The sequence below is a fragment of the Felis catus genome, chromosome A3 (assembly GCF_018350175.1).
Source record: "Felis catus isolate Fca126 chromosome A3, F.catus_Fca126_mat1.0, whole genome shotgun sequence".
In the NCBI taxonomy this organism is placed as follows: Eukaryota; Metazoa; Chordata; class Mammalia; order Carnivora; family Felidae; genus Felis; species Felis catus.
This window is the reverse complement of record NC_058370.1, coordinates 45,085,924-45,102,734: the sequence shown is the minus strand read 5'-3', so window position 1 is coordinate 45,102,734 and position 16,811 is coordinate 45,085,924. Positions and strand designations below refer to the sequence as shown.

The 16,811-nt window shown below is 40.9% G+C and overlaps 1 protein-coding gene across 9 annotated transcripts in view; it reads right to left on the bottom strand.

Annotated features, from left to right (window-relative positions):
* Positions 1–16,811, bottom strand: part of CFAP61 (cilia and flagella associated protein 61) — a 285,236-nt gene that overhangs the window by 181,870 nt on the left and 86,555 nt on the right. For 8 of the 9 annotated variants that reach the window (XM_019826885.3, XM_019826881.3, XM_011280983.4 and 5 more), the window contains 4 exons: positions 13,455–13,529; positions 8,463–8,641; positions 6,647–6,686; positions 2,767–2,906 (listed from right to left, as the gene is read on the bottom strand). In XM_019826885.3, the coding sequence (XP_019682444.3) occupies positions 2,767–2,906; positions 6,647–6,686; positions 8,463–8,641; positions 13,455–13,529 (434 nt within the window). The remainder of the gene's footprint in view (positions 1–2,766; positions 2,907–6,646; positions 6,687–8,462; positions 8,642–13,454; positions 13,530–16,811) is intronic. The other variant, XM_019826883.3, reaches the window with a different exon arrangement.

The following is a 16,811-nucleotide window of genomic DNA, read 5'->3' as shown; positions in this document are numbered from 1 at the left end:
GAAAACTACCTCACCCGTCCTGTAACCACAGGGGAAGCAATGGTCTGAGAAAGGTCAACCTGAAAGAGACAGATTAATACAGACTAAACCCTGTATGAAACCAGCATCCCCACGATTCTTCACTTCACTCTGCGTAGTAATAGATTCTCCAGTTACTTAAGCCAATTAGATGGGTTTCTACTACTTGCCAGCAAATGAAGTCTAGCCACTACTCAGGCTGGGTGTAGAAGAATTCCAAATTTTAGGCAATGTAAAGAAGGGAATTAAAAATCATCCCTGATGCTCCTCCTACCACCCAGGGCAAACACTGACCACCTCTAGAGTTGTAGGCCAGGTTCCCTGGGAGGCAGCCTCACACAGAGCTCTACCTGCTGGCGTTTGTTAGGGTGAGCTCTTGGGACCCTCCACCCCCATGAGCAGTGACAGAAGCAGGACAGGGCAGAGGGAGAAGTTAAGCTGCAAGCAATAGGGTCACAACAAACACCCAGCTGATCCCATGGGGAGTTCTGGCCCTGGGAAGACCCTTTAGAGTTGCCTCTCCTTGAGGTAGAGAGCTGCTGGCCTTTTAAATTGCTTCTTCTCCCCTCTCCACACACAAGACTAGTCGCTGGATGCAGACTGCCTTGGGAGGGGCAGACTTTAGGCAAAGCCCTTCTCTTCAGTCCAGGGTAATCTCTTTCAAGGGAGACCCAGCTTCCAGCTGGTGGTACTCACACATCCCACAGTCAGAAAATGAGTTCTTTAGTCCTGAACAAGAAGGGTCTGGGTGGCACAGCCCCCATCACATCTGCATGTCTCCTTTTACTTTATTTTATTCATATGTTTTTTCTTTCTTTAGAGGTTTAGGTCATATTTAAATGCTGTTTTATATATTGGTATGAGCCTAGCATTACATTCTGAGCATTTTCCAATCTTTTTTTTTTTTTTTGAAAGAGGAAGAGAGAGCGTGTGTGTGTGAATAGGGGAGAGGGGCAGAGGGAGAGAGAGAATCTTTTTTAAAACATTTTTTTTAAATGTTTATTTATTATTTTTGAGAGAGAACAGGGGAGGGGCAGAGAGAGAGGTAGACAGAGAGGATCTGGATCTGAAGCGGGCTCTGCGCTGACAGCAGAGAGCCTGATGCAGAGCTCAAACCCACAAACCGTGAGATCATGACCTGAGCGGCAGTCAGATGCTTAACCAACTGAGCCACCCAGGTGCCAGGAGAGAGAGAATTGTAAGCAGGCTCCACACTCGGTGCAGAACCTGATGCAGGGCTCAATCCCACTATGCTGGGATCATGACCTGAGCTGAAATCAAGAATCAGATGCTCAACCCACTGAGCCACCCAGGTGCCCCTTTCCAATCATTATTCAATGAATTGCAAACAAGAGTTATAATTCTTTCACATAGTTATCATAAAGTATTTAGACATTCTCTTACTATCAGACATTTAGAGTATTTCCAGTATCTTTAATCCTTATACATAAATTTCTATTTGCACCTCTGCAACCAGTTTTTAGGATATATTTCTAGGAGTGGAATTAAAGGATTGAAGGATATGCACTACTGTAGCATTCTGGCCAATTGCCCTTTGAAATTTCATGTCAATTACATTCAGACTACTGCTACATAGGTCTCATTAGAACTGAACATTTCTCTATTTCACATCTTGCCAACTGATCAAAAACAATGTCTCATTCTTGTTTTAGTTTCTTTTCCCCCATGAATGATAAGTTTGAAGATTTTAAAACATCTATTGATTTTTGTTTGTTTTTTTTTTCATATGCAAATAGTCGGCCTTTTTTTTTTCTCAGTTTTTTTACTTTGGTATCAGATGGTCTTTTACTGATTTATTAAAGCTCTTTATATAGTAAACATACCAATCTTCTGTCTGCCATATTTGTTAAAATATCTCTCTGTTACTCAGTTGCATTTTACTTAAATTAAGGTGTTTCAGAAACTTTAGATAGTAAAAGAAAAAAATCTTAATATTTTTTTCCATGCTCTAAAAAGACCTTCCCCATCCTGAGACACAATTGGTCTTCACTGTGTCTTTACTGAAGATCAATCTTCACTGACACTCCTTGTCTATCACTCAGTGTTCTTCCTGAGGAAGGTTCTCCCTGCCTGGGCTGAATGTCCCAGTGATACCTGTTCACAGTACCACATGTCCATTGCTGCTGGTATGCCCTTCACAGCTACAGCTTTACATTTCTGTATGAACGTTTATAAGCTTTGAAAGGAGAGGAAATACATCTGTATGTCTTTCGCCATTGTAGTCTCAGAATCTGGCAGAGAACACTTACACATTTTCTAATTTTTTTATTTTCAATATTCACATTTAACTCTTCAATCATCTGGGAATCTCTTTTACTGCAGAATATGAGAAACGCTTCTATCTTTATTTTGTCCCACCATATACAATCATTCTTCCTTTTCCTGGTGTTATGACACAAATTTTATCACGTATCATATATGTACATTTATACATACCTTTATACACACACACTTCATTCTTTCTATATTGGGAGTATGTGCTGGAACTCCCTTCTTGTGTTACACTGTTCTACTGGCATTGTTTTCATTGTTGTGGAGTTATATTATGTTTTAATATCTGACTGGACAAGTAACTTCTCAATATAACTTTTTCCCTAAATGTATTAGTTAAAATCACTGATCAAGCCCACCACTAGTGAGACAAGTTAAAATGGTAGCAAGCTCCTTGCTTCATTCTCTTTTCTTAATTTCATAGATTGTCTTTTGGCCAAACATATGTCCACCTACTTGAGCAATCCAGCCCGATGGAAGACATAGAGATCCTGCTCCAGGGTGCAGTTGTTGAAGGGGACAATCTTCACGAAGTTCTGGATGAGGACAAACTCAGGGGTGAGGTGTGGCAGAGAGATGATGCAGTAGTTCTTGTCCTAACATGATTGGCAACCAGGCACACAGGAAGAGAATTAGAACCCATTAATCACTGAACAAATTCCTGCTGCAAAACACTACAGAAAAAAGGAGCAATATGTATAAAGGACAGAGTATTCAAGTTCAACTTTCCTATAATTTGGAAAGTAATCATAAGTTCAAGAAGATGAGGAACTGTAAGAACACAGAGAAAAATCTCTGAGAGTCTGGCCGACCTAAATAAATGAATATTGTGAGCCATGGGACCCATTCATTATAGGTCTTTGATGGAAGTAGGTTTTTAATTTTTTTTTTCAACGTTTGTTTGTTTTTGGGACAGAGAGAGACAAAGCATGAACGGGGGAGGGGCAGAGAGAGAGGGAGACACAGAATCGGAAACAGGCTCCAGGCTCCAAGCCATCAGCCCAGAGCCTGTCGCGGGGCTCGAACTCCTGGACCGCGAGATCGTGACCTGGCTGAAGTCGGACGCTTAACCGACTGCGCCACCCAGGCGCCCCAGAAGTAGGTTTTTAAAGTAAGGTCATTTGTGTTTGCAAATTCACTTGCATCCAGAAGTAAATCACTTTGTCATAGCAAAGTCCCTATGCTTACTAAGTGACACTGCACCAGCTGTGGTCCCCTCCTCTGAGATAAGAGGGTGATGGTACTCCAGGCTTTTCTTCTCTAAAATCCTGTGGTTACACATTAATGGATGTCTGTATTTTATCATGACATGATCCCATTGAGGTGAACAGATCTAAGGAAGACATGTTTCACCTGGGAAGTGGGTTTAGTTAGCAGGCATAGGAGGGTCCACATGTCCTGACACCTACTGCTGACCTCTGAGATCTGCGCTGCCCAATATGGTAACCAGCAGCTGTGTCTGGCCACTAAGCATTTGGAATGTGGCTAGTGTGACTGAAGAGCTGAATTTTTAATTTTATTTCATTTAAGTTAGTTTACATTTAAATTTGAAACTGATACTCAATTCAGTTACTGGAGAAGTTTTATGTATGTTGGAAAAACTTGGGTATAGGAATCTATGTATTCAACTCTAAGTTTTATGAAATCTAAAGGCAAATCAAGTATTTCTGATGAAAATATAGAGTGCTACAGGTGTAAAATACATATTGGATTTCAAACACTGGGAAAAAAATGTAACAGATCTCATTAATAATGTTTCATACTGATTACATGTTTAAATGATTAAATTTGGACATATTCAGTTAAAGTATATTATTAAAATTGATTTGATGTGGAGGTTCCTCAGAAAATTAAAAATAGACCTACCCTATGACCCAGCAATAGCACTGCTAGGAATTTACTCAAGGGATACAGGAGTACTGATGCATAGGGGCACCTGTATCCCAATGTTTATAGCAGCACTCTCAACAATAGCCAAAATAAGGAAAGAGCCTAAATGTCCATCAATTGATGAATGGATAAAGAAATTGTGGTTTATATACACAATGGAATACTACGTGGCAATGAGGAAGAATGAAATATGGCCTTTTGTAGCAACGTGGATGGAACTGGAGAGTGTGATGCTAAGTGAAATAGGCCATACAGAGAAAGACAGATACCATATGGTTTCACTCTTATGTGGATCCTGAGAAACTTAACAGAAACCCATGGGGGAGGGGAAGGAAAAAAAAAAAAAAAAGAGGTTAGAGTGGGAAAGAGCCAAAGCATAAGAGACTGTTAAAAACTGAGAACAAACTGAGGATTGATGGGGGTGGGAGGGAGGGGAGGGTGGGTGATGGGTATTGAGGAGGGCACCTTTTGGGATGAGCACTGGGTGTTGTATGGAAACCAATTTGACAATAAACTTCATATATTGAAAAAAAAATAAAAAAATAAAAAAAATAAAATTGATTTCACCTGTATCTTTTTTACTTTTCTTTTAAATGTGGCTGCTAGGATATTTAGAATTCATTATGTGGCTCGAATCTGTGGTCTTTCGGACATTGCTGTCCTACACTATCCATGTTCCATACATCCTGATTGACCCTCTGCCAGGTGCCTGCAGGAGCGGCCTGCTCTTCCCAGAGCTAATTTGTCCCTCTGGGATCTCCCCTCCTCCTGAACCCTGTGAAGGCATTACTTGTGTTAATCCAAAACCCTGGGGACATTTGTGCAAACTGAAGGAGTGAATTGTTGTTTGACCTTATCTTCCTTCTTTCTAGTAAAATAACGCAGTTCCTTTTGGGGAACTTCAAGTCAAGTTGTTAAAATACTCAAGCTGAAAATAAGAAATGGGTACCTAGTCCCAGTGGGCTTCCTCTGGGAGGAGGACACTGTAATGAATTGCTTTGACTTAGATTTGAAGGATTTAAGGGTGAATAATAAAGGTATTTTGTTCCTCTCTCCTCATTCCCTGAAATAAAGTAGAATTAAACAGTAAAAGTGTCTTTTGACTTTCTAAAGGTGGCATTGCTTTTGTAATGCTGAAGATCTGCCTTCACAGGGATTTCAAAACAGGAGTGAATTTAAATTTAGGGAAATTACTTTGAGGCATCCCTAAGGGAAACTGGCTTTGTAAAATCTTACCTTAGGGTATCTATATTGCTTTATGAGCTTCAAAATACCTTAAAATTAATCCAAAAAAAATTATGATGCAGAACATTATTGCAAGCCTGCATTATATTAACAAAATGAGGAAATACAATCTATGATCACATAGGTTTCAGGAAACCTCATTAAACCATATTGGTTTCTTGCCTCAGGGGAAAGGGTATCAAGGAAAAATAAAACAATAGATGTTTTCCTTGTAATTAGCCAACTGAAGAAGTCTAGTTATTGACTTAACTGATATGTGGGCCACGGAAAAAGTCTTTATAAAAATCCAATTTGTTCCTCAATTGTCTTTCATCCCCACTTTCTTCCCTCCAATAAAGTGATAAGAGGTTGATCAGAATTTCCATCCCTTTGGGGCGCCTGGGTGGCGCAGTCGGTTAAGCGTCCGACTTCAGCCAGGTCACGATCTCGCGGTCCGGGAGTTCGAGCCCCGTGTCAGGCTCTGGGCTGATGGCTCAGCACCTGGAGCCTGTTTCCGATTCTGTGTCTCCCTCTCTCTCTGCCCTCCCCCGTTCATGCTCTGTCTCTCTCTGTCCCAAAAATAAATAAACGTTGAAAAAAAAATTAAAAAAATAAAATAACAATTCTTTAAAAAAAAAAAAAAGAAAAGAAAAAAAAAGAATCTCCATCCCTTGAAAACAATGAAACAAAAATGGAGGAAGAGGACAGGAGTAGAGTGTCTTGTTTGCACTGGCCTGTTTGCCTGGCACTCATTCGCCAAATGTGCTGTAGTGGGTTGAGCGCCTCCTATGTGTCAGGCACTGTGTCAGGCAATGCCAACCAGGAAATCAACCACAAGTTCCTGCTTACCTACTCTCAGAAAAGCAACGTAATGGTTTCAGAATTCTTTGAGCCAATGTAAGCTATAAAGTGATACAGCAGTCCAATTCACATTAGTGTAATTTCTGACATTGTCACGTACTACCTGCATTCTATTAATGATTTGATTCTATCTCTAAAAAAAATGTACCTTGAAACTATTAAAACAGCAATGACAATATTTTCTATTTTTAAGAGTTCATGATATGTCATTCAACCTTATTTTCAGAACACAGAAGCAGTTCAAACCTCAACATTCATAGCAGTGTAAATGTTTGGACAGTGAATATGGCATTTTATTTTTTTTATAGCTTTTCCAGCTTACAGAACCAATTATATTACTCAAAATTCAGTATGTACTTACAGGGAAAAGACTGAAGACAAAATTCATAAAGTCCAGTGACCTATAAACAAAACAGTAAGCACGGTCACTGACCTGCAAGCAGGTGCAGCATCAGTGTATATTTAAGGAGATTTATGGTTCTCTTCCTGTCAGGCAGTGATAGCCAACCACCAGTTAGAACTTGTGTCTGACTGAACATTAATCAGCTGCAGAAAGTCATAAGCTTCAGATGTCAGTAACAAAGTCTTTTTCTAGAACTAAAGACATTATTATAGTAACTAATAATCTGCGCATGCAAAAAGCAACATAGTCATTCTGTGACTGTAATCCCTCCCCTCCTTTTTGTTAGGGCTGTGGGGGAGACGTGGGTATATTACAAGCAACTCTGATCTTTCTCTCTTTTACATGTAAAAGATTTTCTGACCAGCTGCAGAGCTATAGTCACAGGCAAACCATAATGGGTCACTGAATTTCTGTTTGAAAATTCAAAAGCCTCATTTAAGCACACTCATATCTGAATGCACAGGGAAAAATAAATATACACAACTCTAGAAGGGTTTATAGGCTTTTTAGATGTTTTCAATATAAAAAAAAAAGATTTCCCCTTTCAACTCCCAAGATTTCCAAAGAAATTGAAAACTTAAGAGGAAAAAAAGTACAAGTAAAACATGGTTCTAAGTGAGGCTGGGAGACTGGGAATGTGTTTCAATACATCTTCTAAAAAGGAAATGTCCAGCAACACTCTTGGTCATCTAAAGGATACTCCAGAACTTTCCAGTCTATAAGAATGGGCCAATCTTTTCCTCTTCAAGATTGTTCTGTGGATAAAATGGTGGAGTAGGTGGGGATTCTAAAGATGTGGAATCTAGCACCAAGGACAGAGGTCTACTTCCAGACTACAGGTGGCAGCAAGCACTGAACACATGGGGACAGGAAGTCGGGTGGCTAAGTGGTCTGGTGGGTACCCCGACTTTGCCACCATGCCTCCTCCTCCTAGCAGCTGCCCTGGATTGTTGTTCACTAACCCCCCTCTCAGATTACATTTGGGTAAGGCTCCAGCCCCAAATTTGGGGTGGGGAGCATGAGGCCAGGGAGTAAGCTACCATCATATCCTGGCCTGGCCCCATCCATCAGCTTGAATGAGCACACAGTCCGATCAGGCCCGATGGGGCTGTCGCTAGGAAGCCAGGCTCAAACCAAAATGTCCTCCTCACTAGCTTCGGGCACATAGCCTGAGCCCACTGTCCATTCTTTTGGCCCCAGGTAGGGACAGTCCTCTGAGAATGGGGAACAGCAGCAGGGAACAAGTTGGGAGGTAGAGAGAGAAACTTCGTATGTGACAGGGTTATCTGGGATCAAGCCACATTGAAAAATGAATCCTACCACTGGACTTATCCTTTGTTATATAAGGCAATTATCCCATTTTTTAAAAATCCAGTTTGGGTTGGATTTTCTGTTATGTGCAACCAAAAGACACCAGACAAGCAGCAACCTAAATCTAAAGCCCCCTTCAAAATGCAAACATTAGAGAATGGAGGGTAGCATACAGTTACATAAATGAAGATTTTCCTCTTACACAGGTGAGCCAAAATCTGCACTGTAGATTTGGCCCAGTTCTGTAGCCCTTACCCAAATTTTAGGGACTGAAATCTCTGGAAATAGGGCCCAGAAACCTGTGCTTAAAAAAACAAACAAAAAACAAGCAAACAAAAAAATCCCCAGGAAATTAGAATGTGAGGCCAGGTTTGGAGATGATGGGCTCCACAAGAGTAAAACGTGAGGCCACCAATGCTGTAAGAAGTCTTACCATAATAGACAACCTGGGATTGGTACTTGCCTTGCTTCATACTTCTCCTCAATACAAAAGAGCTGAATACAAAAAGCATCTGAGGCTCCCTTGTAGATGGGGCGGAAGGAGCTGCTCTCCTCAGGCAGCGAAAGGGATCCCAAGCTCAAACTGCTGATGCAGTAATCTGTGTCACCCACACTGGACTGCTGACTGAATTTTTCTGTGTCCTAGAGCAAGGAGACAGGAGGAACCAAGTAGGAATCCTATTCATTTTCTGCAATTTAATGGGCTAGTGGTTGCATCATCTCTACATTATACCATCTCCCTAGAACAAATGTGACAATCTCACCTGAATCGAATCATCCTGAGCCAGGCCTAGTTTGTTTGTTTGTTTGTTTGTTTGTTTTTCAACGTTTATTTATTTTTGGGACAGAGAGAGACAGAGCATGAACGGGGGAGGCGCAGAGAGAGAGGGAGACACAGAATCGGAAACAGGCTCCAGGCTCTGAGCCATCAGCCCAGAGCCTGACGCGGGGCTCGAACTCCCGGACCACGAGATCGTGACCTGGCTGAAGTCGGACGCTTTAACCGACTGTGCCACCCAGGCGCCCCAAGCCAGGCCTAGTTTTAAGGAGATGTTCTCAATGAGATGTTCAAGATTTATAAAGGGATTGAAAGAAGTCCTCATATGAAGATCAGAAAACGAATGGTTTCCATTGGTCTTTCATATAGGATCTGTATTTTAACTACAACACTGGCTAGAAGTTAGAGTGTGGTAGTAATATATATATATTAATTCCACAAGCAAAATACCTCTGTCCACCAAAGTGTTTTCACTGTGATTTTGTGCTACAGGAACTTTGGATCTGCGGACTCTTTGGGTGGTTTCATGATGAGGTGGAGCCCAGCCCCTTGCTGGGACCCACCCAGAAAGTTAGCATTGGACCTTCCAGCCTTGTTTTAGGGGCACCCAAGAAGATGTTATAGTTCAGTTAGAGGAAAATGATTCATTCTGAGAGCCTTCTTGGAGTTCTTTTAAATCAAAGTAATACATTAAACATTAACATAATATCAGCACTAAAAACCTATAATGAAAATCAGGAGTCCCCTGTCCTTCCCATTGCTCTTCCCATTGGGTAGCCCTTTCAACTTTCTCATTTCTTTGGCATTTACCCCCATGTTTCTGAATGTGTGTTAAATGCACTTTCTTAATTCCTTAATTTTTGAAACTCCCTACTGGACACTGATGTGGTAGGTAGATGTAACCTTGCGCTACCCTCTTCCCCATATCCTATCTCCTTGTGTCTCAGTATAATTAGAGCACAATTCAGGGCTCAATCAGTAAGTACTTACATTGTTATGATTATGTAGATATCATGGTTGCTTTTGAGCAAAGATGTATAACAGGACTTGTTATTTGTGTACTTTGCTTTAATTCACTTAGTTTTCTATTTTTTTCACACACTTTATCAGATTTGCTAAGTGTTTGTCAGAATTATTTTCTAAACAACCAGGCATTTGAAATAATCTATAACTTCATTTCTTCTCCCCCGCCCCCCTACCCGCCACCCCGATTGAGCCTTGTTCTATCTGTCTGCTGCCCCACCTGCCTTCTTGTTTTCCAGCTCTTGTTTCCTAAGTTCTGGTCTTTTCAATCCCTTCTTTGTTCATGTTCATGCCTTTTTATCACTGGAGTATATTTCTAGCTCCATAAAATAAACAGTGCTATGTAGGTAGCAAAACTCAACAGCCATTGGCTAACTGGGGCACTTCATGGGGTGATCAGACACAGACCTGGCGTTTTATGGGGTAGCCACCTCCAGGAACATTACCTGGAGGCCTTTTCCTTGGGGCTGTCAGGTTTGGGGAGGAATTAAGTTCTCCAATCTCTTGCATGAGAAACTGTGATAGGCAGAAGAGTGGCTCCCCAAATGTGCATGGCCCAACCCCCAGAGCCTGAGAATGTTACTTTACAGGGCAAAAGAAACTGTGCAGAGGTCACTGAGTGAAGGATTTTGAGCAAGGAGATTCTTGGATTATCTGGGTAGGCCCAATATAATCAGAAGGGTCCTCATAAAATAGAGGCCGGAGAGTCAGAGTCAGAGACTGAAAGATGCTACGCTACCAGCTTTGAAGATGGAGGAAGGCGCCACATGCCAAGGAATGCAAATGGCTTCCAGAAGCTGGAAAAGGCACGGGAATGGTTTCTTTCCCAGAGCCTCCAGAAGGAACAGAGTCCTGCCTGAACCTGGATCTTAGCACAGTAAGACCAGTTTGGGGTTTCTGACCTCCAGAACTGTAAAATAATAAATTTATGTTGTTTTAAGACACTAAGTTTGTGGTAATTTGTTACAATAGTGATAAAAAAAAAACTAATACAAAGACCTGGCTTCCAGTATTTGGAGAAGATGGTGGGAGGAGAGGGCAGGGGTTTCTCCATTTGATGGAGAGTTCCACTTACTCATCTATTTTGTCTTTCCCCATTACACAGTCTCACACGGTGTGGGCTGAACCTAAATTGGGAGCTGTTTCTGTTTCATCTGTCCAGAGAACAGTCATCTAGTTGCTTCACTTGAATTCGGTTGATGAGCCAAGTGCTGTCTGCAAGGACTTTAGTGTCCCCAACACTACATAGGAGACTGTCAGACCCCTTGTTTCAGCCTGGTCCTCGCTCTGCCTTCCAGAAGGCCCAGGCCCTGGGACTTTTGTGGACACAGGAGGAGAAGGGACTCGCTTTCTGCCAGTCCCTCCACTCACAGTGGTGCTGGACTTTCTCCCTTCTCTGCTGTGCTAAGCCAGTGTAAACTCCTCCATCGATTTTCTTCATTCTAAACATTTTGAAAGGGCTCACCTTCCAATATCTCCTCTCCTACTCTTGTTGTCTTTGTGGATTTGCAGTCTTCTTATTGCTTTACAGTCATTTCCGTGTCTTTTTCCAGAAGGGAGAGGAGATAAACATGAGACATCAATCTACCTTGTTGACCCAGATGCCTTCTGAGGTTCCGGTATGTCTAACGCAGTGGGACCATCCTGTCCCCTCCTGCACATGCTTGTTTGGATCCCTGCAGGAATAGCTGCCCTCCTGGAAATAGAGCATGCCTCACCCCCTGTTGTATGCCTCACTCTTTCCTCCCTGGGGCCTGAGGAGTCAGTGCTATGGTGTGGGTTTCTCCAGAAGCAAACTCTGAGCTAAGTTTATTTGGGAAGTGATGCCAGGAAATTTTGCAAGAGGAGTAGGGAAGTGAGGCAAGGAAGGGAAAGACACCAATAGAGAGTGTCCCACTCCATCCCACTGAGATCCCTGGGAGACTCGGGAGAACACACCTCAGAGCTGTCCCACCTAAAAGGCAAAGAAACTGGGGTGCTGATTCTCCAACTGCCTTCAGTCATTGTCTGATGGCTGCTCCCCAAGGATTCTGACCTGCCTGCAGGCACAGCACTGGAGAATGACCAGGTACCTGAAGTCCTCATCCTTGGGTGCTGAGGAATGAGCAGAGCCGGAAGGATATGGGTGGGATCCCACAGCATACGCTAAAGTGAGATTCAGAAAATGGACCTGTGCCTGCCTGGTGCACTCTCTTCCTAACAGTACATCATGCTCCTGACCTGCTTTCTCCAGTCTTCCACACTTGCCCAGGAGGGCAGACACTGATCCAAGGGTGAAGTCTGCCTCCAGCTGGCTGTGTACACTGAATTCAAGAGGGGGAAATAGGAAATCCACTTGTTACAGGTCCAAGCTTTGTTCTCCAGTTCAGCTTTAGCCATTATAAAATGGTACTTTAATCCCCAGCTGACTTCTGTGTAGACTTCCTAATTGCTCAGAATCTGGAGGAGAAAGGGGTATCAAAAGCTGGTGGTCTCTCAGAATTCCCCTGTCTGAGATTAGTGTTAATGTGTCCCAGGACCTCTATGGAGATGACTCAACTTCCTGTCCCCTCTTCAAGGGCTCTCCAGACTTCTCAGGTTGACTCATGAGTCCATAAGACATGCCAGGGAATCCACTGAAAGCTCACAACTATGCTCAGCACTGGAAAATGAAGCGTATCTGATTTTATGGCACTCTCCCACTTAAAACTTTCAAAGCCTTCCTCTGCTCCTTAGGAAAAATTCAAAATCCCAAGCAGGGTCCACAGAGCCCTGCCAAACTATGTGAATCCTTAGGTTTCTAGTAGGAAACAGAGGGTTCACTCCAATGGAGCAGACACAGGAGGTTTAACAAAGGACAATGGGTGAAGGTGTGGGCAGGGTGAAGGGAAACCAACAAAGGATGAGGAAGTGTCCCAGGGATGGCAGCTGGCGGAAGATGCTACCACCCTTTGGCCTGAATCAGTAACAGGTGGGAGCAGTTCCTGGAACCTGGAACCATATATATATACACACATATATATATATATATACACATATGTATATGTGTATATATATATATGTGTGTATATATACGTGTATGTGTATGTGTATACGTATACGTATATACGTATATATACGTATATGTGTATATATATGTGTATATATACGTATACGTGTATGTGTATACGTATATATACACACATATATACATACGTGTATATATACGTATATATACACGTATGTATATATACATATACATATATATATACACATATACATATATCAACAATACAAAATACATACAGGTGTGTGGATGAGCATGTGTGTGGGCAGGTGACACATAGAGTTAGAGAAAACTCTTACAAATGTGTTGCCCCTCCAAAATGCTTTCTTGCTGGACAATGGGAAGAAGAGGAAAAACTGTATTTACTGAAATTGTTGCCAATAATTAATATAGAGAGTATAGTTTCTAGGACCAAGCTGTACATGGGATATAAAGGATTCATCACCCTGGAGGAAGGCCTCATTGAGGAAGGCTTTGTGGAGCAGGTGTTAAAGAAGGTGGCAGATATGAACTGGTAGAGAGAGGCAGGGAGGCCTGGAGGAGGAACGGGCACACCAACACTCAGCAGAGAGCAGCGAACCTTGCGGGGAGCCAAGCAGCAGGCGCGCAAGGCCCTGGGCAAGCCCTACCTCCAGTTCACTAGCATTTCCGCTTCGGACTGTTGATGACATCTCCTCAGCTGGGGCTTCTTCTATGACTTCCTTCTGCAGGTGACAAAGGCAAGACATTTAATCAACACCTCCAGTGGTTCAGCACCCAAGCTCTGGGACCAGCTGCCTCGGTTCAGATCCTGGATCCATGGCTTACTAGCTTGGGAAAGTCGTGGAGCCTCTGAGGCCTCATCCGTAAAAAGGGGCTAAGAGCAGTGCCTACCTCACAGGGTTGTTATGAGGATAAAATAAGAACAGGGAGATAGGTGCCAGCTCAGTGCTGGCTCCTCCGAATTCTCTGTAGACGGTAGTTATTACTTCGTTTTTCTTATTCTTCTGTGTACCTTGAAAGCTGCACTGTTTTTTTCAAATGCTTTATTGACAATAACTTTTGAAAAGTTGTAACCTATATATGCATCCATAAAAATATCACCACAAAAACAATGAACATGTACAGCACTCTCAAAAGCTTCCCTGTTTCTAGATGCCCCTCCCACCCACCCTGTGCTATTTGGCCAACCATAGGCAAACAATGATCTGCTTTTGGTCACTACAGATTATAGGCTGAGTCTATTTCTGGATCTTCTATTCTGTCCCATTAATCTACTTGTTGTCCTTGGCATCGTCATCACACTGGCTTAACTACAAGAACTATGCAGTAAATCTTGACATCTGTAGTATTCATCCAACAACTGTTCTTCTCCAAAGTTGTTCTGGCTATTCTAGGTCCTTTCCATTTATCAATTTTTCAATTTCTGTAAAATTTCTGAAATTTTGACTGGGAATGCATTGGTCAATTTGGGAAGAGTTGACATCTTGACAACATCAAGTCTTCAAAACCAGGAACGTGGGGCATCTCTCCATTTATTTAGGTCCTATTTCTCTCAGAACTGTTTTGTAGTTTTTGGTGTACGGGTTTTGAACATCTCTTGTCAGATTTATCTCTTAGTATTTTGTATATTTGTACTGTTGTAAATGGCATTTATTTCCATTTCTGATTGTCAATTACTATTATATAGAAATAAAATTGAACTTTGCATATTAATTTTAAATGCAACTTGCTAAATTATTTACTAGTTCTAGTAGCTGTTTTGTAGATTCTAGATGATTATGTTATTGGCAAATAAAGAACAGTTTTAATTCTCCTTTTCCAATCTGGATGCCTTTTATTTGTTATCTTTTTACACTGGCTTGAGCTTCCAGTATAATTTTGAATAGAAGTGGTGGGAGCAGACCATTGTTCCTGGCCATGGTGTAAAAAAAATTCAGTCTTCTACCATTAAGTGTGATGTTAGCATACAGGTTTTTCAAAAATAAAGTCTAGGGAATTGAAATTCTTTCTGATTCCTCATTTTCTGAGAGTTTCAATGTTGAATTTTCAAACGCCTTCCCTGTATTTTTGAGAGAATCATATAGGTTATCTTTTTTAGCTTGTTTATAGGGTGAGTTACATGGACTGATTTTTTCTGTGAAACCAACTTTGCATTCCCAGAATAAAGTCTACTTGGTCATGATATACTATCTTTTTATATATTGATTCAAATCACGAAAATTTTTATTAGGATTTTTCCATTGATGTTCATTAGAGCTATTAATCTGGAGTTTTGCCTTCTTGTAATGTCTTCTGTTGTCAGAAAACATACTTTAGATGACTTAAATCCTTTTACATTTATTGAGATTTATTTTGTGGCCCAAAATACAGTCTATCTTGGTAAATGTTCCATGTGCACATGAGAAGAATGTGTATTCTACTGTTTTGGGGATAGAGTGTTCTTAAGTGTCAATTAGGTCAAATTTGTTGATGGTGTTCTTAGGATCTATATTCTTCTTGATTTTCTACTTGTTCCATCAATTACTAAGGGAAGGATACTGAAATCTTCAAATATGGTCATTTACTCATTTGCATTTGCAGTTCTATCAATTTTTGTTTCATGTGTTCTGAAATTCTATTAGATGCATAAATATTTAGGATTATTATGTCCTTTTGACCTTTGTTATTTCTGGTAATATTCCCTGTTCTGAAATCCACCTTGTCTGAAGTGAATAAAGCTACTAGCTGTCTTGCAATTAGTGTTAGCATGCTGTGTCTTTTTGTATCTTTTAAATTTAAACCTATTTGTATCTTTGTATTCAACCTATTGTATCTTTGTATTTGTAGTTTGTATTTTTGTAGTCTGCATATAACCCAGTCTTCCTTTTTCATCTAATCTATTTCTGCCTTATATGATCTTTGGGATAGTCAATGTACACTATATTTAATGTAGTTATCAATATGGTTAGGTTTAAGTCTGCCAACTTGCTATTTGTTTACTAGGTGTCCTTTTTCCATATTTTTGCCTTCTTTGTATTAGTTGTATATATCTTTTTAAGGATTTTATTTTTAAGTAATCTCTACATCCAACATGGGGCTCAAACTCACAACCCTGCAATCAAGAGTCACATGCACTACCAACTGGGTCAGCCAGGTGCCCCAGTTGTATATTTTTATGAATCCACTTTCTCTCTTCAGTAGGCTTATTAAGTATAACTCTCTGATTTTGATTTGTAACGTCAATATTTTTTTCGAGTTTATGGTATACATCTTTAGCTTATTACATCTACCTTTAGGTGATATTGTACCACTTCAGGTATGGTAGAAAAGCCTTCAAATAATATATTTACATTTCTCCCCTCTTGGTCTTTGTATTAGTCTTGCCATACATTTCATTTTTTACATTTTCTATATAAGCTCCACACTGTGTTGTTTTTATTTTTTTTAAATAATCAATTATCTTTTAAAGAGATACAAGTAAGAAGAACAAAATCTTACACATTTACGTTATGATTTCCAGGGCTAGCCATTCCTCTGTGTAGATCCAGAGTTCCATCTGGTATCATTTTTCTTCTGTCTGAAGGACTTCAACATTTCTTGTAGTATGCGTCTGCTGTTAATGAATTTTTCCACTTTTTGTGTGTAGATGAAAATCTTTATTTTACCTTTATTTTTGAAAGATACTCATAGACATATAATTCTAGGTTGAAAGTTTATTTTCTGCCAGTTCTTTAAAGATGCAATGCATGGTCTTCCTGCTTGCACTGTTTCCAATAAGAAATCTGCTGCAATCATTATTTTGGTTCCTCTTTTCCCAACTTGTCTCCCCACCCCCCATTCTGCTTGCTTTTAAGATTTTCTCTTTTTCTTTTTTTTTTTAATTTTTTTTTTAACGTTTATTTATTCTTGAGACAGAGAGAGACAGAGCATGAACGGGGGAGGGGCAGAGAGAGAGGGAGACACAGAATTGGAAGCAGGCTCCAGGCTCTGAGCCATCAGCCCAGAGCCTGACGCGGGGCTCGAAC